General features: G+C 39.5%; 1 protein-coding gene and 1 long non-coding RNA gene across 5 annotated transcripts in view; both read left to right on the top strand.

The window, feature by feature from the left end:
- Positions 1–9: 9 nt before the first annotated feature.
- Positions 10–5,415, top strand: LOC110957343 (uncharacterized). Of its 2 annotated transcripts, none has more exons than XR_002596088.2 (3): positions 10–3,140; positions 3,233–3,440; positions 5,134–5,415. It is a non-coding gene; the product is annotated as an uncharacterized LOC110957343 (long non-coding RNA). The 2 variants fall into 2 exon arrangements; XR_007942698.1 differs by having other exon boundaries at positions 3,233–3,450.
- A 5,631-nt stretch (positions 5,416–11,046) lies between these two features.
- The window catches only part of slc26a6 (solute carrier family 26 member 6), a 60,255-nt gene continuing 45,470 nt past the window's right edge, over positions 11,047–25,831 (top strand). The window contains exons 1-7 of one of the 3 annotated variants that reach the window (XM_022203332.2): positions 11,047–11,619; positions 11,688–11,827; positions 13,849–13,959; positions 15,840–15,988; positions 16,861–17,025; positions 20,385–20,537; positions 22,999–23,081. In XM_022203332.2, coding sequence (XP_022059024.1) covers positions 11,474–11,619; positions 11,688–11,827; positions 13,849–13,959; positions 15,840–15,988; positions 16,861–17,025; positions 20,385–20,537; positions 22,999–23,081 — 947 coding nt within the window. In that variant the 5' untranslated portion in view covers positions 11,047–11,473. The remainder of the gene's footprint in view (positions 11,620–11,687; positions 11,828–13,848; positions 13,960–15,839; positions 15,989–16,860; positions 17,026–20,384; positions 20,538–22,998; positions 23,082–25,831) is intronic. The other 2 variants (XM_022203331.2, XM_022203333.2) reach the window with 2 other exon arrangements.

The raw sequence follows: 25,831 nt of genomic DNA, 5'->3' as shown, positions 1-25,831 counted from the left end.
AATCCAATTCATATGCTAAGTAGAGCTACAATTCATAGGCTAAAAACAGTCATACTTACCTCATGTACTTACCTGGACCACGGGAACCTGTAAAAAAGAGAAAAGCATTTTAATTACTTACCAGATTTAAAGGGTAGACCCAAGAAGCGTGTCCCCTATTGATAGGTAGACCCAAGAGGCGTGTCACCTGAAAGAGAATAAGCCAAGTCGGTTATTTGTGATGCCAAGTTGAGCACAACTACTAAGCCAAGTCGGTTATTAATGAAGCTAAATTGAGCACAACTAATTATAATGCTTTTCTAAAATAAGCCAGGACCAGTGGGTCTTGTGAGCCCATTTGGTGGCGGCCTGGGTCCCTGGTGGTGGATCTCAAGCTGAGGATGGACAGTGCACCAAGGTTCCCCTCTTAGGAGGGGGCCTAACATCTAAACCTATCCAGCCCGTGCCTCCTCGGTCGGGGTCCATTACTGGGGACCCCGGCCTTTGACGACAATTCGGTCTCATTGGACAGTGGAGTGGGACTTTGGACCCTCATAAACCCGAATTTGGGATTTTTTCTAACCACACCCCTTCCCACATCCTGTCCCTGACCCCAATTCCCTAACCTTAAGGTCAGTGGCTGGTTCCCTGACCCTAACCCCGCCCCCTAACCCTAAGTCCACCCCCATCCCTGTTTAAAAACTAAGTATAGGTTTAAAAGCTAAGTATAAGTGTTAAAAAGCTAAGTATAAGCGTACCAGAAGCTAAGTAAGAGTTAAAAACCAAATAAGGGTATTTAAAAACCAAGTATGGGATTTTACAAACTAAGTATAGTTAATGGAAACGCCAAGTGAGGCTCATTTTGCTTTGGGACTTCGGGGTGGCAACATCTCCGGGACTTTGCTCCCGGGGATCTTTGTATGGGGATAGTGTGCAGGGCCTGAAGAAGACCCGAATTGAGGTCGAAACGTAGCCCCTATGCACACTATAAAAAACAAGTCGACTACTGGGGGGGGAGGGTTTTATTGAAGTCCATGTAAATTTGTACATAGTTCGTTGGTAGCTGTAAAAAAATCCTAAAAACAGGTATTAAAAACAAGCTAAAAAATCCAATTCATATGCTAAGTAGAGCTACAATTCATAGGCTAAAAACAGTCATACTTACCTCATGTACTTACCTGGACCACGGGAACCTGTAAAAAAGAGAAAAGCATTTTAATTACTTACCAGATTTAAAGGGTAGACCCAAGAAGCGTGTCCCCTATTGATAGGTAGACCCAAGAGGCGTGTCACCTGAAAGAGAATAAGCCAAGTCGGTTATTTGTGATGCCAAGTTGAGCACAACTACTAAGCCAAGTCGGTTATTAATGAAGCTAAATTGAGCACAACTAATTATAATGCTTTTCTAAAATAAGCCAGGACCAGTGGGTCTTGTGAGCCCATTTGGTGGCGGCCTGGGTCCCTGGTGGTGGATCTCAAGCTGAGGATGGACAGTGCACCAAGGTTCCCCTCTTAGGAGGGGGCCTAATATCTAAACCTAACCCTAACCCTGACCCTCTTATCCTCAACCTAACCCTACACTAACCCTAACCCTAACCCTAACCCTTAAACACGAACAATATGCAAATGCACTGATGAAGCAAGACTGCTTCTTAGTGTCTATTTCAAGCTATTTTTGCTCTTATAATGATACTAGACTGCTTTTCAGGCTCTATTTCAAGATATTCTGCTCATATAATGATACTCACTTTGTCAAAAGTGACGTCTGTCTGTCTACCTGTCTGTCTGTTAGCAACATCACTCTAAAACAGACCAACTGATTTGGATGAAATTTCCAGTGAAGGTCAGAAGGACCAAGTGATTAGATTTTCAGCTTTGGAGGAGGACTGATCTCTCCGAGTGCTTTTCTTGTTTATTTATTTATTTATTGTTGAGAGCAGTGTAGGGATTTAGCCACCATTAATGAGCCACCATGACAAAGTGCATTATTCTACATGTTTACAGGTCATTTCGATTTTTTATGACTTTGAATATCTTACATTAACACTTGATCACATGTAAGTTAAAGCTACAAACTGTATACCACTGATAATTCTAAATGTATTTTTAGGAGATGGGTTATTTGTTTTGGTGTCCCAGCTGCTAAAACCACCAGTACAGTGAACCCTCGCTATAACGCGGTTCACCTTTCACGGCTTCGCTGTTTCACGGATTTTTTAGTGCAGTTTTTTTAAGCTTTTTTTAAACCGTTCATTGTGTTCTGCATCCTGATTGGCTAAGGGGCTGACCAACGTGAAGTCTCCGAGCCTCGTCTCCTCTGCCATACAGGCCAGCGCTGCCTGCTGTGGAGCGCTGGATCATTTCTCTCCTTGGTCTCCATGTAGTGAGACGCCCTGAAAGACGGAGCCGACGGAGCAGCCTTTTGTTCTTTTTCCCCGCCGTCTCTGGCCACCGCAGCCGTGCGGTGAAGAGCGCGGCGCGAGCTTTCCCCACCCCCGACTGCTCCAATTGATTCAGCCGGCCCGCTTTCTGAGGCAAGAGTACCGCCGTAGCGTCCACCTGGCTGCAGCTGCAGCGCTCCCCCAAGTGCAGTATTGTATAATAACTGTAAAAAAAATAAAGCTGACTACTTCACGGATTTCACCTATCGCGGGTTCTTTTTGGAACGTAACCCCCCGCGATAAACGAGGGTTCACTGTATTTACCATTTCCTTTTTCTGTCTTTCTTTCCTTTCACAATGTTGGCTTAAAGCGGATGTGAGTCGGTGAAATGTCCTCTGACCTGATGGCACCACCACTGTATGAAAATGAGCTTTTCATAGAAGGTCTAAAACGCAGTTTTTGCTGTCATGGGTTAAATTAGATGCTTGCTCGTCATTATCTATGTATCCCAGGGCATCTGTTTGCTCAGAGGGCTGCATGGAGGTCATCGCCCATGAAGGGGTACCCATGAATATTTTAATATTTCTGTCCCGTCTCGCATTGCTTTTTGTCAAGCGCCCATCTGACCGGCTGCCACTCACTGAAAAGAAGAGAGAGAAGGAGGAAGAGGGAAATGAAGATAGAGGGATGAAAGCTTCCAGCATCTTGTTTCTTCTCCTTTGTAGCACCATTATAAGTTCCATAGAAGGAATGGAGGAGTGAAAGTTTGACATTTACAGGTGAGGGAGGTGAGAGGCAATGGAGGCAAACCAGGATGTGTTGTGGTTGTAAGCTTTTGGAAAAGGCTTCCTGTTTTTCCTCTTTCTTTCAGTCTTCACACAACAACGGGGAAGCGAGGAAATAACTTCTGGAATCCAACTGGGGAAAATCACCAGCATCTGACAGGAGGGAAATTGCTCCTGATCCTTGGTCACAACCCCTAAGATCTATAAGAGATTTGTTGCTTTCCTCGGGAGAACAAAAAATAAGAGTGCTGCTGTTAAAGTGCACAAGAGTGACGTTTTACATCCATCAAACAGGTAATTACAGGTATGCTCTCACAACTTTCATCACATTACTTCATCACCTGTCGTCTGTCTTCACTGAAATATCAGCTCTGGAGAAACATATACTGCACAAAATGTGCATTTCATTGAATTTTATGTTTTAATTCTGCAGATTTTTTTCATTATTTTTGAAATACACAATAAAATAGACTGTAAATGTACATGCTAATGTAAAATGACAAAAGGAAACCTGTAATTGTGAATTAACAAACAATTGAGAAAATTTTAATTGTTTTAATGTAAAAAAGACATTCAGAAATATGAGGAATATGTCCTTACTTGACAGAAGACAGAGTTGAATTTAAGTTTAATTCTGTAAATATATCACGTAAATCAGATGTAATTAATGACATTCAGCAGAAGAAATTTTTTATTTTTTGTCATGTTAATTCATTAAAATAGAGATATTTTGTATAATCACATTGGCATTTCACAGGTAGTTTTATTGATAATTCATACTGTTTTATGGACCGCATTTATTGCTGCTTTGTGGTTGTTCTTTTTCTGTACTTGCTCAGAGAAAACAGATGGAAGGGTTAGCTGCTATCTAAAAAACCTAAATATTTTAAATATCTCTCATCATACATGAAAGCCCAGAAAAATACATGAACTTGTGTGAAATTCTGGATAAAAATGCATTTTAATTATGGACAGTACTTATTTTTACGTGGCCGCTATTCATTCTCATTGTCTCAGATCTTTCCGCTGCCAGGGTATCATAGTTTCTTTCCTTTTTGGACAAGATAATCTTCATTTTCAAGGGTTTTCCTTTTTTTAATCTTTCTTTAAAAAGCAACGACACAGCAGTGATCTGTTCTCATTTCAGAAAAATTACATGTCGTGTTGAAGCCCAGATTAAATGGTTTAGAGGAAGATTAAGGAGGCTCTAAAGTGCATCATGAACTCACATGTTGGAACATTACAAATTTAAGCACAATTAAATTTGTGCTCAAAATGACATTCTGAAGCTGGAAGCAGGAACATGATGGATCCAGAGACAAAACCTTTTTTTAACCTTAAAGCTTTATTGCAGGTCTTATTCAGGTTTTTAGCGTGAGAACATTTGTTAATACGAAACCCAAAGAGCTACAAAGGCTGATCAAACAAACCAAAGCATTGGACAAAAATACCAAAGATCTGATGGTTCTGGAGGAAAAATCGCTGTATCATTTGTGTAACTTCAAACAATCCTGCGATAGACATAAGTAGGAAATTTTATCCGTATTCATCTCTAAATTTAAACCAAAACCAACCAATTAATGCATTTACCAGAGTCAGCAGGATTGAGACTGAAAGTTTATGTAATGTCTTTTTATCGTGACTTACTGTTACTGTTAAAAGGACCTATTGTCCTGTGTTTCACTGTTATGATTCTTTTTACCTGTCTCGGGACTGTGGATGTAAATTAGCATTGCTGCTATAATCTGGCATATTTATGTCTATTGCTGTCTAAATAGACGTTCATTAATGTACAATGAGTGAACTGACCTCCAAACAGAAAGACTGAACCACAGCATGGTTAATAATAAAATATTCATAGAAAAATCACCAGCTTAAATAGAAATGATCTTATGAGAAAATGCATCTAGTGTGTCTGAACAGATTGTAAACTGTGACCATGTTTCTGCTGAGTCTGGGATGTTTTTCAGCTGAATTCTGCTCTCAGGCTCCCAGACTGGTGATGTCACATGAACGGCTGCCTGTGATTGGTTCGTCTGGGACTAAAGCAGGTACCAGAATCAACACACAAGGCAAGTTGACACTTTTAACTATTTGGAGTCATTGAAGAGTGCAATGTGATCATTTTAAGTGTTTTTTCTGATAGTTTTAACACTGCATACATCAGTTTCATGATGATGCATTCAGATTCAGATTCAGGTTTTATATATGTCGGATACATATATATTCTGACGAGATATATACGTATACAGTGCCTTGTGAAAGTATTCGGCCCCTTGAACTTTTCAACCTTTCGCCACATTTCAGGCTTCAAACATAAAGATATAAAATTGTAATTTTTTTTGTCAAGAATCAACAACAAGTGGGACACAATCGTGAAGTGGAACGAAATTTATTGGATATTTTAAACTTTTTTAACAAATAAAAACCTGAAAAGAGGGGCGTGCAATATTATTCGGCCCCCTTGCATTAATACTTTGTAGCGCCACCTTTTGCTGCAATTACAGCTGCAAGTCTCTTGGGGTATGTCTCTATCAGTTTTGCACATCCAGAGACTGAAATTCTTGCCCATTCTTCCTTGCAAAACAGCTGGAGCTCAGTGAGGTTGGATGGAGAGCGTTTGTGAACAGCAGTCTTCAGCTCTGCCCACAGATTCTCCATTGGATTCAGGTCTGGACTTTGACTTGGCCATTCTAACACCTGGATACGTTTATTTGTGAACCATTCCATTGTAGATTTGGCTTTATGTTCTGGATCATTGTCCTGTTGGAAGATAAATCTCAGTCCCAGTCTCAGGTCTTTTGCAGACTCCAACAGGTTTTCTTCCAGAATGCTCCTGTATTTGGCTCCATTCATCTTCCCATCAATTTGAACCATATTCCCTGTCCCTGCTGAAGAAAAGCAGGCCCAAACCATGAGGCTGCCATCACCATGTTTGACAGTGGGGATGGTGTGTTCAGGGTGATGAGCTGTGTTGCTTTTACGCCAAACATATCGTTTTGCATTGTGGCCAAAAAGTTGGATTTTGGTTTCATCTGACCAGAGCACCTTCTTCCACATCTGTGTCTCCCAGGTGGCTTGTGGCAAACTTCAAACCAGACTTTTTATGGCTTTCTTCTTGCCACTCTTCCATAAAGGCCAGATTTGTGCAGTGTACGACTGATTGTTGTCCTATGGACAGACTCTCCCACCTCAGCTGTAGATCTCTGCAGTTCATCCAGAGTGATCATGGGCCTCTTGGCTGCATCTCTGATCAGTCTTCTCCTTGTTGGAGGTGAAAGTTTAGAGGGACGGCCGGGTCTTGGTAGATCTGCAGTGGTCTGATACTCCTTCCATTTCAATATGATTGCTTGCACAGTGCTCCTTGAGATGTTTAAAGCTTGGGAAATCTTTTTGTATCCAAATCCGGCTTTAAACTTCTCCACAACAGTATCTGGGACCTGTCTGGTGTGTTCCTTGGTCTTCATGATGCTCTCTGCACTTTAAACAGAACCCTGAGACTATCACAGAGCAGGTGCATTTATACGGAGACTTGATTACACACAGGTGGATTCTATTTATCATCATCAGTCATTTAGGACAACATTGGATCATTCAGAGATCCTCACTGAACTTCTGGAGTGAGTTTGCTGCACTGAAAGTAAAGGGGCCCAATAATATTGCACGCCCCACTTTTCAGGTTTTTATTTGTTAAAAAAGTTTAAAATATCCAATAAATTTCTTTCCACTTCACGATTGTATCCCAATTGTTGTTGATTCTTGACAAAAAATTAAAATTTTATGTCTTTATGTTTGAAGCCTGAAATGTGGCGAAAGGTTGAAAAGTTCAAGGGGGCCGAATACTTTCACAAGGCACTGTATATACATACATATATATATATATATATATATATATATATATATATATATATATTGTCGGAATATATATGCATCCGACACACACACACACATAGTTTTCAGAACTTGCTCAGGAACGCCTCAGAATCCCCCAGAAGGAGCTGGATGGACAGGTATTAGCATGGATTTTAACATGAATGAAGACTTGAAATGTCATCGTAGTACACTGTGACTGCTTTCTTCCAAAATACACTAACTTTTTTTGTCTGTGCATTTCCTCTCATCTCCACCTTTTTTGCTTTTCATAGCCAAGCCACCTTTCTCCTCCCAGGCTCTCCAGTGCCCCCAACAGACCAATCGCCAAAAACTTAAGCGTCATCACCAGACGTCTCCATCATCCTCTTCTCACCCTCATCCAGGTCCTTCCTCCATCCTGATCTCCGACAACACCATGACGCCGTGGGGAGGCCTGGCTCACTCCGATTCCTCCTTCACCTCCATTCCTCCAGCTCTGCCTCCAAGACCTCCTCCTCCTCCTCCTTTACCCACACCATCCACCCCTTATCGAGGGTCACAGGAGGAGGATGAGGAAAGTTCTGGTTTAAGTTTTAACTCTGAAATTCGGTCTCCACCTCTGGTGATCCCTCAGAACAGTGCAGGTAAGAGCCCTTCATGACCAACCACATGAAGCTAAAAGACTATGAATACATAATAGAATTATAATGTAGACCCACTCTGTGTTTTCATTTACTTTGAAAGTAAATTTCATACTGCATTGAAAAACATTAAAAAAAACATAAATTAAGCCCATCAACGGAGCTTAAAACCCTCTAAGGAATCTGGTGTTGAGGGTTTAGTTTAATGCAGCTGTAAAATAAAGTGAGTGGAAACATAAACTACTGAGCAACATGACAGAAATAAGGGGATTTTCTCACCGTTTTTGTTTTTCACTACGTACTAATGAACTACTGTTCAAATTAACACTACACAACACTAACCCTATTATTGGGCTAATATTAAACTACTACTGGGCTGCTGTTTGCTAGTTTTGGAGGAAATATATTTAGAAACACATTATCATTCCTATCCATCAAATATACACACAGAACAAAACCTATATTTATGTTGCAGCGGTATAAACTCCATTTTCACCTTTTTCAACAGACTAATAGGTTCCCCTAGCTAGCTATTAGCCCGGCTATAGCTCACTGCTTTTCCTTAGAAAACATCATCATTAATTCTGAATGGTTACTTACATGTGTGTTTCTCTGCAGATCCACCTTCATACCCGTTACTGTTGTCCTGCGTTGTGTTTTTTTCTTTGTCGTGTCGTGTAGTAAATAAACAGACAGGCCTGCAAGATGCTGCTAAACACTGGTTTATTTCCCGTCGCTCGTTAACATGCAGTTAATGTTCTCTTATCATGCGTTCGTATGCCGCTCCATCTCTCCAGCATGCAGAAAATGTCCACGAATCAACCATTTTACCATTTACGAATCATGCATGAAGATATCGTCCATTCATCTCGTGTCTATCTCCAACGTGAACAGTCTATTCGGCCTGTAGTTTTCAACAGCAGCATGCTGTCCAGCCCTGGCCCTCAGGGCGAATGGCGCCCCAGGCCACCACCGCACCCTACCATGTCAATGGTCAACCTCTTGTCGCCTCATAACTCTGCCGTTCTGTATTCACTTCCGCCGCATATATAAGACATCAGAATGTGATCTCTTATAGAGAAGGTACAAACTTCGGTAACAATGGAAAGTGAACTACATTTTGAACACTGAATGCAAAGCATAAAACAACTGCAGTTAGGGTTAGGGTTAGTCATGACATGTGAAAAAGATGTTTATTACCAGCATTAAGCTTGGTCCGGGGAGAGGGTTAGGGAACAGATTAGGCTTAGGGAACAGTTTAGGGTTCTGAATAAGTGCAGAAATGGAGCCATCACATAAATGGTGGCCATTTTGCTCTCCTAAATTTATGAATTTTATCTCCTGAACTAAACAAGATGCCATGAAAAGGTGGAGTTTCCCCGTATGTTTTAATGGTCAAGGATTAAAATAAAACCATCATAAAGTGTTTAGTTGAATGGATAATTGTGAATTCACAGAGGCCATAAGAGAAAGATGTCAGAATCTGAAAACCTCTGAAAACCTCTAACCCTAAACCTCTTTTAATGGCTGTCGTATGTGTGATGTGAGCAGATTTTTAAATCTTTATCCTAATGTTCATCAACCCTGGCAATCCAGTGACTATAAAGAAGGAACAACAACCAGTATGACTAACATATAACAACAATATTACTAAAATAACACAAAGATTCCATATCTCCTCCACACTGTAGAGGCCTTTTTGAACCTGATGCACTCCAGGTAGTGCAACTTTTAAAGTCAGTTTTTTTTTTGTTTAACTAATTCTTTATCACTGTATTCTTTGACCATTTAAACATTTGGGCAAACATCATTTCTGTGTTATTTGGTGTCTTTGAGGAGAAATTATTCACATTTATGACAGAAAGTAAAATGGCTGTCGTGAGGCCTAATTACAGGGATGGCTGTAGAGCTTGGGTCTAGAACATGGCTCTGGGTCCCAAATTGTACAAGTGTGCTATGATGATGGAAAATAGACCTTTTTTACAGGTGATATTCTGGGTGGTCAAAGCATGAAAATCAACATCAAATCCATGTTATTAGATGTCACCATGACAGGAGCATGGAGAACACCAGGACCATGGAGCTGATTCAGTTTTGAATCTATTTAGTAGCTGTTATGACAAAATGACTTTTACGTGCTGCAGTCACAATGAAAGAACTAATAACTATTCTAAATGTTGAAGCTGGTCTCAGTAGAAACCTTTTCTTTCTCTGCAGCCGCTTTGGATCGAGGTTTGCGTTCGAGGAGAAGAGGTTTGCCTCCTCGTCGGGTTCCTCGTCCTCCTCGTCTCCCACCTCTGCGTCCCATCACCAACCTCAGTTTCTCCCGGAGCTTCACGTTTTCCTTCTTCGAGCTGCCGCTGCATCAGAGTCCTCGCTGCCGGGTTGAACACATCAAAAACCTCCTGCTGCTTCTGAAATAAATACACTTCTGAAGACTCAGAGCTGCTGCTACAGTTGCGTGGAATGGAGAGTCTGCTTTTCTTTTATTAGTGTTGCATGCAACAGCTCATACAGAAAGTCTTGGAAAATGCAATGCAGTGAGTGTAAATTATAAATTGTATACATGAGACAGATTGCCTGAGCTTTCAGTAAAACCTGCATATCATTTCTGAACTTGTGTGATTTCAGCTTTTGAAAATTCTAAATAAATTGCTTAAAAAGGTGAAGTTTGAACACAGAAGAGAACCGTTTTCTTTCACATTTTCTACAGAAAGACCCAAATTATTATCCTGTACAGAGACAACATGACAGCTTTTGACACCTCGAGTGAATAACAACATGAATTATACAAAAAAAAAGAGTCACATGACAGTATGTTTTATTTCTCTGCGATTATATACTGCATTGTGAAAAAATGCAGGAATTTTCATCAGATGGCTTGAATCATCCCATTTGGGCAAAAAACATAAATTGATTAATGAGGGTGACTACACCCATAGAAAATAAAAATAATTTTAAAAGAGCAGAAAAAGACATTTGACAACTTTGTCATACACCAGATAATGTTTTTTTGTTTGTTTTTTTTAATGACAAAGTTCTGTTTTTCCAAGTGGGAGCCACAAGATGTCTGATGTTTGAGTGTTTGTTAGACATTTTTCCTGGATTTTCTGTGACGTTGCTGTATTGAATAAACTATTTAGTGGTTTGATTCTTTAACTAATTGCTGCTGTCATAAATAATTTCTTCCTGGGATGAGCTAAAAAAGAAAAGTTTAACTTATTCCAAAACCAACTTCTGTAGCAGTTTTCTTGGATTCTTTTTGTGTTCTGCACAATTTTATTGAGATTTCTTGTTATTCTCTGTTTTTTAAAATTTAGTTTTAATTTCCTCCATAACAGGTTTTCACCCATTAAAATAGAGTAGAACACACACATTCTCTCTCATTTGCTCTGTTTCTCAGTCTTTCTGTCTGTAAAAACTGAGCTGGGATAACGGAGGCATTCATGGCACTGAGTGGGCGGTGAAGGGGAGGAGAAAGGGGCTGTAACCTGGTTGCAATGTGCAGAGTTCAAGGCTGTTCTCCACCTTCCCCAACTCACATGTGAAGCTTTTGTAGCTGTTTGTTGCCCTCATACGTGCACACATTCACCATCGCACGTGTTGTATTACTTATATTGACGTGGCCGTTTACTGTAGCGATAAACTCAACCTGCTGCTGCTGCTTTGATTTGCTGTGCTTGTTATCTAGACACTTATTCTTCTCTGTCACGTGACTTCACATTTTACACAACTAAAAAAAAAGTCAGAGAGACGCATTAAACACTCAGAGTTCAAATAAGTACAAAGTGCTGCTTCGTTGTGCTGCCAGTAATCTTTTGACAGTGATTTCGGATGGACAGCGCTGAGCCTAATGGCCTTCCTCACCACAGGAAACCTTATCTGGCCATCGCCCTGGATGAAGCGCAGCTGGACGTTCTGGGGCAGCGGGTAGAAAAGAAGTCCCAGTCATTGTTGGAGAGGGTGAAGGCAAAATGTTGGTGAGTCAAAGGTCGGCATTACAGAGGATCTAACCCCATGAAACATCTGAGTGTTTGTGCTCTTCCAGGTGTTCTGGTCCTAGAATGAAGAGCCTCCTGCTGGGCTTCATTCCCATCCTGTCATGGCTGCCGCGGTATTCCATCAGAGAAAACGCTCTCGGAGATCTGATGTCTGGAGTCAGTGTCGGGATCATGCATCTGCCACAGGGTGAGGATACAGCAGGAGACAATGATCACAAAAAGACCGCTAGTAGCTCTCAAAACTACTTTACTTACACTCAGCTGATGTTTTTCATTTTATTGGGATTTGTAACAAGACTTCACAGAGACATCAACAACTCAACATCTAAAAGATCCACAAAAAATACAAAAAGTCATCTTATAGTCATCATCTTCATCATATAGGAAACAGTCCATACATCATACTGTTACATGTACCTTTACTCACGAAAATAAGTTCTAGGGGGAAAAAAATGAAGATAAATTCAGCAAGTAAATGCACAAGATAACTAAACTAGGAGGTGGAGACCACTCACTGAATTATTCTACTCGAAACAAAACTAGACAAGAAATATACAAAGCTGACAAGCCAGAAAATAAGGCTAAACTGACTACCCTCAACAAACAAACTGCACAAACAATTTGGAAGTCAGGAATGCTCGGGCAGGGATTCAGCTGACCGGACAAAGAAGGAGGGGGAATGGGAGAACCAGGGGTGCATCCAGATGAGGGAGGTAGGAGGTTAGGGATGCTCAGGTTGGGCTGCTGTTCCAGAGGCTGCAGCGATGGGCTTGGTGATTGGGTGGTCCAGGAGACGGAGGAGGGCAGCAGATGAATTCCAGGGTTTGTAGATGGAGGGAACGTACTGAGAGGAGTTCCTTGGTCCAGACGAGTCAGGAGCAGGTGGACAAGACGGAATCCAGACTAGGGAAACAGAACGGAGAGACAGATTACCAAGAGTTCTTGGCACAGAAGCAGAAGTGTACAATCCTGAGAATGACTGAGGTTTCTTCACAATCCGACACAGAATGATGAGTGGAGTCCAGCTGTATTGTAGAGAAGGTTAGTCCTGCTTGGCTCAGTCCCACCTGCTCCCACTGTGCTGATGCTGATTGGTATTGGCAACACCTGCCACTGCAGCCTCTGTGCCGAGCACACCTGAGCAACAGGAGAGAATGGGGAAGGGAAAAAAAACAGGAGCTGACCTGACAAAAACTTTTTAAAATACCTTTGTACTTCATTCATGGTTAACTAAGACGTGAGATTTCTTCTGAACTAAACTGACATTTTTCCATCTGACTGTGATTTGGAAAATAACTTTGAATAGATATCAACAAATCATCATCAAAACAGACCCAAAAAATTCTCAAGTCATTTTCATGTAAAGCCTATCATCTACTACACCTAACCCTATTATCACATGTATTTTTACTTTGCAGCTTTAAGGTTTCATGCAGTTGGTAAAGAAAAACGTGAAAAAATACACCAGTGCATTTTTACACACATATTTCAAATACATAATTGGAATGCAAGATGTGATGCTATTTCTTAAAATATATAGTTAATAATAAAATATAAGTCTTGATAGTATTGTAAGAAAGGTCCCCAGGTCTTTGTGAAATGTTATTTAGTTTTCCTGAGTTTTATTTTCTCTAGTTTCAGAAAGTACAGTGTCAATTTTTTACCTTATTTTATTCTGGCAGGAGATTGCTTCTTCCAGCAGAACAAAATAATCCTTCTACCTCTAACCTAGAGACGCAGATATGGTGTCTCAACGCAGCAAACATGGCACAGAGAGGGTTTGGTGAAATTACTGTTCGAAAAATCTTTGTACAGACATCAAAAATGTTGAGCCAGGATGTGTGGAGTTGCCGACAAGACGATGTTTTGAATGTATAATGTTAGTGAACGTTAGTGTCCCATCCTTAAACAAAGACCAGCTACTTCTACAAGTTCTACCAAAAGGACTGCACTTCATTTAACACCAGCATTTATCAGTCTACTCTGTATTACACTCTCTCTCCCTGAGAAACATGAACATGACCTTTTGGTGTCTGAGATCTTTCCAAGACTGAGAATGTTTCATGAACAGCAATCCCTCTGAAAATGACGTAGCTTTGACTAATTTTGACATTTTAAACAGCAATTTTTGCTTCTTTATAGCAATTATGCTTTTTGTATACATTCAAAGCAGGTTTTCCACAATCAACCTCCTCTGTTGTTTTCCAGGGATGGCCAATGCCATGTTGGTAGGAGTTCCTCCAGTGTTTGGGCTGTACACGTCGCTCTATCCTCTCATCATCTACTTCATCTTTGGCACTTCCAGACACCTCTCCATTGGTGACTGTCAAATTATATTTATGTCTTGTTTTTATCAAGACTGTCTCTGGTTCAGTGTCCTGAAAACTGTCTTAAGCAGAAAACTCGAATTAGACTCTCGTCATTGATTAAAATGCCTGAAACTGATTCTACAATTCTACAATTTCATTTAGCAGACACAAGCAAGAATTCAGACATAAGGAAAAACCTGTAGTAAGTACAAAAAGTGCTTCAAGTGTCAAAGGTGTTGCCATCAAGTTGCAGAAGAAGTGCCACCAACTTGGTGCTGGGGTTTGGACCACCTGACTTATTCTACCCTTAAGGTGGAGTCAGATTAAGTGCCTAGGTGTTCTCTGAACAATTGAGTCTTCAATCATATCTTAAAAGTAGAAAGGGACTCAGCAGAACGCAGAGTTTGGTAATTTGTTCCACCATTTGGGAACAACAGAGGAGAAGAGTCTGGATAGAGATTTTGAGCCGTGCTGGGCTGGAAGCACCAGGCGTCTCTCACATGGGGAGTAGACCTGGATCAGGGGAGTAGACCTGTATCAGGGAATCCAGGTAGGCTGGGGCCGTTCTTGTAAATGTTTTGTAAGCCAGGAGGAGAGTTTTGAATTTGATTCTGGCTGCAACTGGAAGCCAGTGAAGGGAGATGAACAGGGGAGTGACATGAGTCGTTGCAGTAGTCAATGCGTGACATCACAAGAGCCTGAACCAGAAGTTGCGTGGCCTGTTGGGTCAGGAAGGGTCTGATCTTCCTGATGTTGTAGAGGGCACAATGACAAGATCGAGAAACTGAGGCCACGTGAACCTTAAAGGTCAGCTGGTCATCAATCATGACCTAATTCTGAAGAATAATAATGACAGAGAAACCCAGCTTGCAGGGAACGTTTCCAGAACATTGGCTAACATTAACTAACTTTGACATTAACGTTGTTTGAAAGAAAACTAATCTAATGTTCAAACAACGTTTTAGGGACATTTATTTCAAATAATGTTTCTATGAAGTTCAAAGTGAACTCAAACAGAATGTTTTAACATTTAGAGGATGATTGGTACTGAAACTAAAGAAAAATGTTCTTTTACCAACAATCAAAAAATGTTTTCAAGATTCTACAATTTCATTTGGCAGACGCTTTTGTCCAAATTCGCAGATCTTTCTCAGAACATTTCAAGAACAAAATAATGTAGTTGGAAAGTCCCACTGTGCAACTACACAGTGTTCAGTGGTTAGCTCTGTCACCTCACAGCTAGAAGATCCCTGGTTCGTGTCCCGGCCTTCCTGCGATCTTCCTGCATGGAGTCTCCATGTTCTCCTGTACATGTGTGAGTTTTCTCCAGGTTCCTCCCACAGTCCAGAAACATGCTGAGTTCAATTGGTTATTCTGAACTGTCTATAGGTGTGAATGTTTGTCTCTATGTGTAGCCCTGTGACTGACTGTTACCTGTCCAGGTGTCTGCTGCCTTCGCCCTCAGTCAGCTGGGATAGGCTCCACCCCCCATGACCCTGATGAGATTTAAATAATGTATAGATGGATGATGGGTAGATGATTTAAAGTCCCATCCTACAACTTGTCATGATTAGATCTTTAAGTTTGTTATGAAACCCCAAAAATCCGTGTTTTTAAGGCCATCGTTGGTAAACTGCAGTTTAAGGTGGAAATGTTTTGTCACGGCTTATTTTGCTCATGATTTGTCTTCCAGCATAAAAAAAAAAAAAAAAAAAGAGATAAAGGAAAACACAAACAACACCCTTTTTAGTATAGTGAGTCTTCAAAAAAAAAATAGTTCTCTTGTTTTATTACTTTCTTGTAAAGTTAAAGTCCAACTCGGTAAGAACAAATACTCTTCCTTATCTCTCAGGGAATAATGACTTCTTCTTGTGTGTTCATGTGCGACAGGTACTTTTGCTGTCCTTGCCATCATGATTGGTTCAGTGACAGCTAAGGTGGAGTTGCTTAGCAGCAGCGATGAAGAGAGTCAGATTGCAGTGGAAGCCACCAAAGTGAACCTGGCTGTACAAGTCACCTTCCTCTGTGGCCTCATGCAGGTACACCTGTTCACAGAAACTAATGTAGGATCGTGCAGGTACACCTGTTCACTAACAGAAACTAATGTAGGACCATGCTCCTGCTGACCTCTGGCTCTAGTCTGGAAATAAGATGGAAGAACACAGAATTTACCAACATTCACTTCAGTCTTTTTGTTTTGACTGCCACATATTTAGTTTTACACACACAACCTCCCGTGTTCTCTGAAATGCCCTTCAAAGGAGGACCTGATGGAAATATTCAAACTGTAAAAACACCTGGACAGACATTAATACAGAAAAGGGTTTTGATGATTTAATGTGCATTCTTATATTCCTGGATCCATTTTAGTCTAACGTTTTTTTTCTTCTTAAAAGTGGTGAAAGTTTACAGTATTCTACCAGAGTCCAACCTAATTAATTCAAAACAAGATCATATCAGTTCTTCATTTTGGTTTCTATACTACCCAGAATTTAAATCTCCATCTACACTGCAAATTTAAAGTAAAACCTGTTCATAGATAGGAGTCCCCAAATAGTAGATAGTGCTATGTTTAATGAAAAAAGCAGACATTCAACAGTTCTGCAAGGAAAAGCAACAGATATCAAGAGATCTACAGCAAAAGTTGCATAACTGGACGAGAAGATAATATCACTTCTGCATTTTGATGATGCTATACATTACTCCTTTCATATGTATGTATATTTATATATATGAAATTTCAGAAATCTACTGAAAAGCCAGGAAAACAGAACGTAAACTGACAAGGAGGTTAAGGTGCATTTACAAAAAACAGATACACATGTACTTTTCCTAACAGTCAGTTAAAGACTTCAGTATTTGTGTTTATGTGTATTAATGTTTATTCTGAGTGTATTTATGTGTGTGTTAGCTGCTACTGTACCTGCTGCTGGGAGGCGGTGTGTGTCGCTGGCTGTCTGAGCCAGTAATTAAAGGATATATGATGGCAGCAGCTCTTCATGTGGTCGTCCTGCAGCTGCCACTGATGACGGGGATTCCTGCTCAGAGATACACCGGACTGCTGCCTTCAGCCTGGGTCTGTCCAACTCTGTGCTAGATTCACTCAGTATACATTCATTGAAGTCTGCAAACCTAAAAATACAACAAAAAAAAAATACAAAAATTCAATACCATGAAACATTTAATTCAAAAAGGTCTACCATCATATATTCAATACCGATTACAGTGAAATATTTAAATCCTTTTTTATTAATAACGATGTACAGCTGATGAAAATCAGAAATCCAGCATCTGATTATTAAACCATTTTATTTTAATAAATTATATATATATATATATATATATATATACACACACACACACGATATAATTAGCCCTATAAATACGATTAATTTTTATTCTAGTTCAGCAGTCATTGATTTTCATGAGCTTTCAGGCAGAATTAGAAAAAATTAAAACAAAAACTTGAAATGTTTCACTTCATGTGTAATGAGGATAGAATATATGAACATTTACATTTTCTGAATTAAATTACATTTAAAAAATGTTAGTAGTTTTTTTATTTTGCATTTTTTTGACCTGCAGTTATGTTCAAGGATTGAAGGTTCTTTATTGTCAAACGTGCACATGTTCACGAAGAATTTTTTTAAAAAGGAAATTACAAGCAATATAAACAAGAGATTAGCAGCAGTACACAGATAAATGAGCATGTGTGCTGCAGCTGTGCTGTGAGATAGACATCTGTATTCACCAGTCAAATGTCTGGCTGTTCCATTCCAATGAATGAGAAGATGAGTCCAAACCTTTGACTGCTGCTGTAAAGTTTCTGTAGTTGCAGGTAGGTGGGTGAAAGGTGGAGAGCTTCAGAGTGTGTCATACAACTAGTGAGCAAACCCAAGCCGCAGGCACAGACAGGCGGGTGAATTAATGATGATTTAATAAATAAAAGTACATTTATAACAGAAAAACCCTAAATCATGGAAGTAAGGGGAAATAACGAAATGGAGAGACTAACGGAACTGTACTAAGGGCAGACCCGAAGGCCGAGGTAGAGACTAAACATAGAACTAACCAACCGAGGAGGGGAACTCACAGAAAAGTCCAGAGAACGGAGATGAGGTCAGGGGAAGACGCAGACGAAGGATTCCACAAGGAGTGGCAAGGTCCGGGGAGCGATGTGCATAAAAGGGGTGGGTTATGCAGAATGCGCAGTCCTGAGTCCAGCGTGCAGAGTTCTGTTGCAATGATCCAGCACAGAGGAGTGGAGAGAGCTGGGCTTTATGCAGCGCTGATTGTTCATTCACTCCAGCTGTGCTGGGAGCACAGCCGCTCTTCATTAGTCTGACGAGCCCGATCACTGGAGCAGGCGTGACAGCATCACCACAGATCTTAGGCAGGTTTCTGCATTGCTCTGATGTGGCTGATCTTTGACATGTCAGGAAGGCGGTTAAAGGCGTAGTCATAATTAATTTTCCAGAAATATTTTGCTGCAGATCATACCAGGCTATAGAGCTCTAAATAACCTTTAATATAGCTTTAATAATATGATTATGTTGGAGGGAAACTCTCCTTTTCTGACTTGCTGTGGGTGAGGTATTTTTCCTTTGTCTTGGCAACACTTGGGGCAAGTTCAAGTCTGGACTCGGGCAAACATCTGCCTTTTGACTTCTGCACTGATGGGATTTAGAAAGTGTCAGAGTGTCTTATCACCTCCATGCAGGTGAAGGATTTTGTCCAGATTCACTGAACCGTAACCTCTTAATGTGCATGGAAGCCTCCAGGTTTAAGATCATTGGTCTCCTCCTGGAATAAAAAAATGTTTTCTGGTGATCCAGATGTTTATGGGAAGGTGACCACAGGACAGCAGTGGAGTAGAAACTAGCACTGCATTCTAAAAACAACATGAATTCAAATGGCATATTCCACCACTTCATTTAAATGCAGACATAAATACAGAAAATTGTTTAGGCAAACCATTTAAAGGACCATAACTAAACTCACTACCCTCCACTCACTAAAACACACATACAAGCTTTGAAGAGTCAGAATGTTTTTATCTGTATTCAGAATGTCTTTTATAGATTTATTTTTCTTTTGTGCTTTAAGACTGCTTTGAATAGAGTAGAAGAGATCTTTATTGCAACAAAATTCTAATTTAGCTGCTCTTTGGGTTAACAGATATAAAAATATAAAAAATAAAAAGAAATGGGACTGTGTAAGAACAAGTTATAGAATTTCACGTAAAATGTAATCTGCATGTGTGGGTTTCCAGATACATATTTAGCTGTGTTTGTTTATCCATATTCATCCATATTTATTTATTACTATTTATTCATAGTTTAGTTATTCATACAATCTTCCACAGGTCACAAGAGGGCCACAACACAAGTCATACGTATTTCTGTATAGTTACATGCATCTTTCTATAAATCCTTTATACATTTTTAAAATCATGTATTCTTATATTATTCCCACATCACTATTTGTGCATTATAACTAACATAAATCTTCTAATCCTCTTTTAATCTAATATTATTTATAATATATGGCTTTTTATAAATAATAACATGCCAACCGATCACTTTGGTAACTGAAATCTGCTGTTTCTTAACATTCAGACCTTAAAAACACAAAGTTAAAGTTTGCATCAGTCTTTTTTTAAGGTATGACCACTTCTAATGAAATACACACGTTTAAGTTGATTATTCATGAAAATAAGTTTTTTCAAGTAGTTTTTTTCGTTGTGTAAATGGAATTCCAGTGTAGTCTGTACTGTATTTGCATAACATAAGTTTTTAAGTTGGACAATCTAAAAATCTAGCTAATCCAGTAGGTGGAGGACAAATCCTGACCTCAAGGCGAATAAAAATTTAGTTATCAGGGAAATTTTATGAAGTTACCATTGAGTTTAAATTGTATGCAGTTTTAATCAAGTAACAGAAATTTGAGTTTAAATTATAAATAATTTTAAGCTGATAAAACATTGTATATAAACACAATCAATCCAAACCCAAATCATATTTGCACCTTGAACTAAATTAACTTTGTGTTACCTCCAGACTTTAAAGGACATTCTGTCCGGAGTGACCTAAACTGACTAACTAACCATCTAATTAAACTTAATCCTAATTAAACTAAACTAACTTTGTGTGTCCTCCAGACTTTAAAGGACATTCTGTCCAGAGTGACCTTAACTAACTAACTAACCCTAATTAAACTAAGCTAACTAACCTTGTGTCCCCTCCAGACTTTAAAGGACATTCTGTCCGGAGTGACCTAAACTGACTAACTAACCATCTAATTAAACTTTATCCTAATTAAACTAAACTAACTTTGTGTGTCCTCCAGACTTTAAAGGACATTCTGTCCAGAGTGACCTTAACTAACTAACTAACCCTAATTAAACTAAGCTAACTAACCTTGTGTCCCCTCCAGACTTTAAAGGACATTCTGTCCGGAGTGACCGGTGTCGTACCAGGAACTCTGTCAGTCTCAGTGGTTTCAGCAGCGATGCTCATCGGGGGAAAGATTCTGAACGAGCGCTTTAAGAACAAGCTGCCTGTTGCTATACCATGGGAACTTATACTGGTAACACACACACACATTAGAGTCAGTACGGTTAGTAGGGTTACCGGGGTTAGTATGGCTAGTAGGGTTAGAGTTAGTAGTGTTAGTAGGGTTATAGTTAGTAGGGCTAGTAGGGTTAGGGCTAGTAGGGTTATGGTTAGTAGGATTAGTAGAGTTAGAGTTAGTGGGGTTAGTAGGGTTAGAGTCAGTAGAGTTAGGGTTAAGTTTAGCAGGGTTAGGGTTTGATTGGTTTGGGTTCAGTTTGGGTTCAGAGACTCTACATGCAGAGGAGCAGCTCCTGATGAGCTTCATCATCCTAAAGCTGGAGGAGAGCTGGTCCAGTTGTGAACTCAAGTTTACATACACCGGTAAAGATCATGCATATTATGGCAGTTTCCAGTGACTCCTGTAAGTATTAATTTTAAATGATGCAATCAGTGAAACACATTTGCCTTGCATTTTGGTTCTTTTGTGGATTCATTAGAGGTCTGGCTGAACACAGATCTGAAAAAAACAAATATTAACCAGAACAAGTCAGGAAAGTCATGTGGAGCTGTTTCAAAGCAGCTACAGATCCAAAAAAATATAAATACAAATATTTCCAAGTGTATGGAAACGTCATTGCCACAGTTGGTCAGGATGGTCACGAGTCAATCAGGAATCACCATAAAGCAGGTCTTTCAACTATTTAGAAGCTTCTGGAAAACAGCTGTCAGCGTCCACAGTCAAATCCAAAGTCTGCTGCTGATCACATGGACAAAGAAAAGACCTTCTGGAGGAAAGTTCTGAGATCAGATGGAACACAAACTGAGCTGTTTGTTCACAATAACTAAAAATATGTTTGAAGGAGAGAAGGTGAGGTCTTTCACCCCAAGAACACCAAACCTTCTGTCAAGCATGGTGGAGCCAGTATCATGCTCTGAGGTTGTTGTGCTGCCAGTGGAACTGGAACTTTACATAAACTAAATGGAATAAAGAAGAAGAAGAATGACCTAAAATTATCAGCCAGAAGGTTGGTCTTGGAAACAGTTGGATGTTTCAACAAGACAATCACTCCAAACACACATCAAAAATAATGATAAATAATAAAAATCAGATCATGCTACAATGAAGGTTCGTGACTTAAACCCATCAAGAATCTGTGGACTGTGATGAAAAACAACTAATTTAGCTGAATTGCACCACTCTTGTCCAGAGAAGTGGTCAAAGATTCAATGAGAATGTGGACAGCAACCAAAAGCTCCTATTTCAGGTGAAAATGGAAGACAATTATCCAGATATTTTCATTACTGTATTTATGACTCTGCAGATTTGATCAGAGTTCCAGTAGAGCTGTAATAAATCTACAGAAGACTTTTTTGGTGACAAAGTGTTTCAAAGATTCCATCCTAGAAAATTCGAGGTTATAGGGGTCATTGGAGATTCAAGACTTGCATGATATGCATGCTCTTTAGAAGTACATGTAAAGTTTTAATTACGACTGTATAAAGTAACACCTGGTACAGCAGCTGGAGAAACACCTTTAACTGAAGGTCACAGGTGGGACAAACTGTCCTGAAGACTTTTATGTTCTGCTTCCTGGAGCATCTGGGTTTGCAGAAGAAGGAAAACTGCAGGCATCACCACTGTCAATGTCCCACTTAACACACACACACACACACACACAAACATGCACAGATGCTCACGACACACACTCAGTAGACTAAAGTCCATAAGATGCACCCAGATGGACAGATGCCTCAGTGATGAACTGATGAATGACTCATGATTATATAATCATCTGTTTTTATCTCCAAATCCACAAATCCCCACCTTCAGCAAATATCTGCACCTGGCCACTAATTAATCATCCTCATTCTGTCTCCTCTTGGTATTGGTTGAAAAGTGAGTTTATATATCGGGTTTTTTTTCTTCTGCTTAGTGTTTTATTCATTTTAAGGGTTTCAGAGTAACTCATGAAGGTCATATTAACAAGAAAACGTAAACAGAATGAAAGTTTTTCATTTCTTATTTGTAAATCCCACTTTGTTAAAAATGTTTTTTAAAATCATGATCTGTACTACATGGATGGATTAAAAAAAATTAGCCTTTATTATAGCAAGATATTTATGGCTATGCTGAGGGATTTATAATAGTAATAATATTAAAAACACGATCTGAGTAATCACAGTAGCAACGCAACAATTTAAAATGATCAGAAAATCAAACAGCAACAAACTGTAGAAGTCAGATCTTTACACATTTTCTTTATAACTAGTTTCATGTTATCACTTGTTAGATTATGTAAAATTGGAGGAAAGTGGCTTTAAGTAGCTGAAAAACTATCTGTAACTCAGCAGACCGACAGTTTCTGATTATTATGGTATGTGTCTTCAAACAGAGTGATTTATTTGACATTTAGATGCACACTACTTGGTATTCTTCTTGTCCAAACTGAACATTCTGTGCAGATAATGTCATGTCCATTGTTTTTCTCTCCTAGATCGTCCTGGGCACCATCCTGTCGGTGCAGATGGATCTGGCTGGACAGCATGGAGTCCAGGTGGTGGGACGCATACCCAGTGGGTCAGTAGAACTCGGCTATTCTCCAGTTTCCTTTGTTATTCGGTTTGGTCTTTTTCATTCGGCAGATCTCTGAATTAATTGTCACTGATTCTGATTTTTTAAATTTATTTAGCCTTTATTTAACCCGGTCAGTCCCACTGAGATACAACAACCTCTGATGCCATTTTATACATGCAGAAACTTTAATGATTTTAAGTCTAAAAGGTCACATTCAGACAGACTGGCAACCTGTCCAGGGTGTCCCCTGCCTTCGCCCAAGTCAGCTGGGATAGACTCCAGCACCCCCCATGACCCTAGTGAGGATAAAGAGGAATTTCCTTATAAAAATGGATGGATGGATGGATGGATGGATGGATGGATGGATGGATGGATGGATGGATGGAAGGTCACATTCAGTCCTTATTCACAAGAGCAGCTTCAGAAAAAGATCTAAAAATGCATAAACACCATGATGAAAAATGAATATGTTGCTCTTAACCCTCCACAGATTAAATTCTGTTGTGGTTAGTCGCTCTTTAAGTGAGCCAACATATCTCCTGCATTCGTTGAAGAATATGACTTTCTGCTGCTTTTAATCATTGTGAAGCATCACTTTGAATGAATTATGGGTCACTGAAATCAACCAATATATATAGGGTTAGTTAGTTAATTAGTTAATTCTAATATAACCAATCATATATATATATGCACATATACATACATACATACATACATACATACATACATACATACATACATACATATATATATATAATAGACGAGGTACATATTTCAGTTAATATAATACCATTTTTCTGGCACACAAACCTCCCTCTGAGTACCAAGGCTTCTGGATTGTTGAATATTGCTTGCGGAGTGCCCCAGGGATCAATATTGGGACCAAAATTATTTAACTTGTATATAAATGATATTTTTAAAGTCTCAGACCTACTAAAATTGATACTATTTGCAGATGATACAAACATCTTTTACTCTAACGACAATGATCTCATCACCAATTTAAATACAGAATTAAACAAACTAAAAGATTGGATGAATGTAAATAAACTATCATTAAACACAAGCAAAACCAAAATTATGCTTTTTGGGAATCATAATATATAGACCTAACCCCAACCCTACCAGTATATATAGAGGGCAGTAGAATTGAGAGGGTACCAGAGATGAAATTCTTGGGTATCATCATGGACGAAAAACTTAGCTGGAAACCTCATATCAGATACACACAGTCAAAAGTTTCTAAAAGTATATCAATTATTAATAAAGTAAAATTAATTCTAGAGTATAATGCACTATATGTACTGTACTGTGCCTTAGTTCTCCCATACTTGACATATGGAGTTGAGATCTGGGGAAACGACTACAAGACTTTACTGCATCCCCTTTGTATACTTCAGATAAGAGTTATTAACAAAGTAGCTTATTTTGAGCACACAAACAGACTGTTTTTGCAACGTAAAATTTTAAAATTAATGGACTTGGTTAGGCTCAAAACGGCTCTCTTATGTTTTTATTATTATTATTATTATTATTGTATATATCTGTTGGGTAGAAATAATTGAGGGTTATATGGTATTAAACATATTCATAATAGTAATAGCAATAATATTACATAGATGGTAAATGATGATACTTATTAACTCAGTCCATTGCTAACATTGGATGTAGTATTTTTATTTTAATTTAGCATGGTCTCTGTTGTCAAGTGGGGCCTAGTTATTTGAGATCCCAGGAGCAACCACCACCTAAATAAAAGCTTTAAGCAAACCAATGAAAAGTTAAAATGAGAAACTATATAAGTTAACCACATGATTATGCTTATGCTTGATGCAAGAATGATTTTAATAGGCTGATATATATTCTGAAAATGATGATTGCTATAGAAGAGAATGATTTAAAATAAGTTATTTGATCATGCTAAGAAAAATGATTTAAAGAAGTGATTCAGTGTAACTAAGTGAGTTTTGAATGGAAGTAATCTGTGCTGTTCTGAGCTGTATGCAGACAGGATGGGAAAAGCAGAAGTCTCCTCAGAAATGAGGAACTTGGAGTTTCCACAGGATGACAGGATGGGCTCAGGCCTACATTGTCATGACAACTGAAGTGTGTGTAACAAGTGGATGTGTTAACAGAAAAGATGGAAAGAATGATGTATGCGTGATAGGAAGAAGGTTGTGTCTTAAACCTATGAGTTAATTACCTGGGCGTACCTATTAGTTAGAATTGTGTGTGAAAATGTGTATGTGCTGAGCTGAAGCCGAGCTAGGGTATAAAACCCAGAGACACAGACACTGAATTCGGAGTTCTCCCCCGGAGGGGGGAGATGCTGCTCGCCGGAGCTGCCGGAGAGCATCGCCAGAGTTCTGAAGAATCTTCACCGGACCCTTTTGCCCAAGAGACGTGAAGACAACGCAGGACTTAGGCTCCAGAGTTCGCTGAGAACATCGTTGGAGGCAAAGTCTTTTTCTGACTTTGTTCAACAAGCGAGGACCACACTCTGCCAGACAGAGAGACCTGAGAGGTCTGCAGTTGTCCAAAGAGATGAAGAGAGGCAAGCACCCATGGCATCCAGAGAGGCACAGGAGGCAGCAGCAGAGGGCTGCTCCACTCCAGGGGCTGGAGGACCCAGTGACCCACCACAGCCTGATGAGACGGGGGCTTTCCACCACCACCATCCAACTGAGAAGACAGCTGAGACGCCCGCACTTGTGTTCCAGCTGCTACTGAAGATAACTGCCAGACCAACGATT

The sequence above is a fragment of the Acanthochromis polyacanthus genome, chromosome 6, assembly GCF_021347895.1.
Source record: "Acanthochromis polyacanthus isolate Apoly-LR-REF ecotype Palm Island chromosome 6, KAUST_Apoly_ChrSc, whole genome shotgun sequence".
Classification (NCBI taxonomy): Eukaryota; Metazoa; Chordata; class Actinopteri; family Pomacentridae; genus Acanthochromis; species Acanthochromis polyacanthus.
Note: the sequence above shows the minus strand (reverse complement) of the source record. Positions and strands in the feature narration are given on the sequence as shown.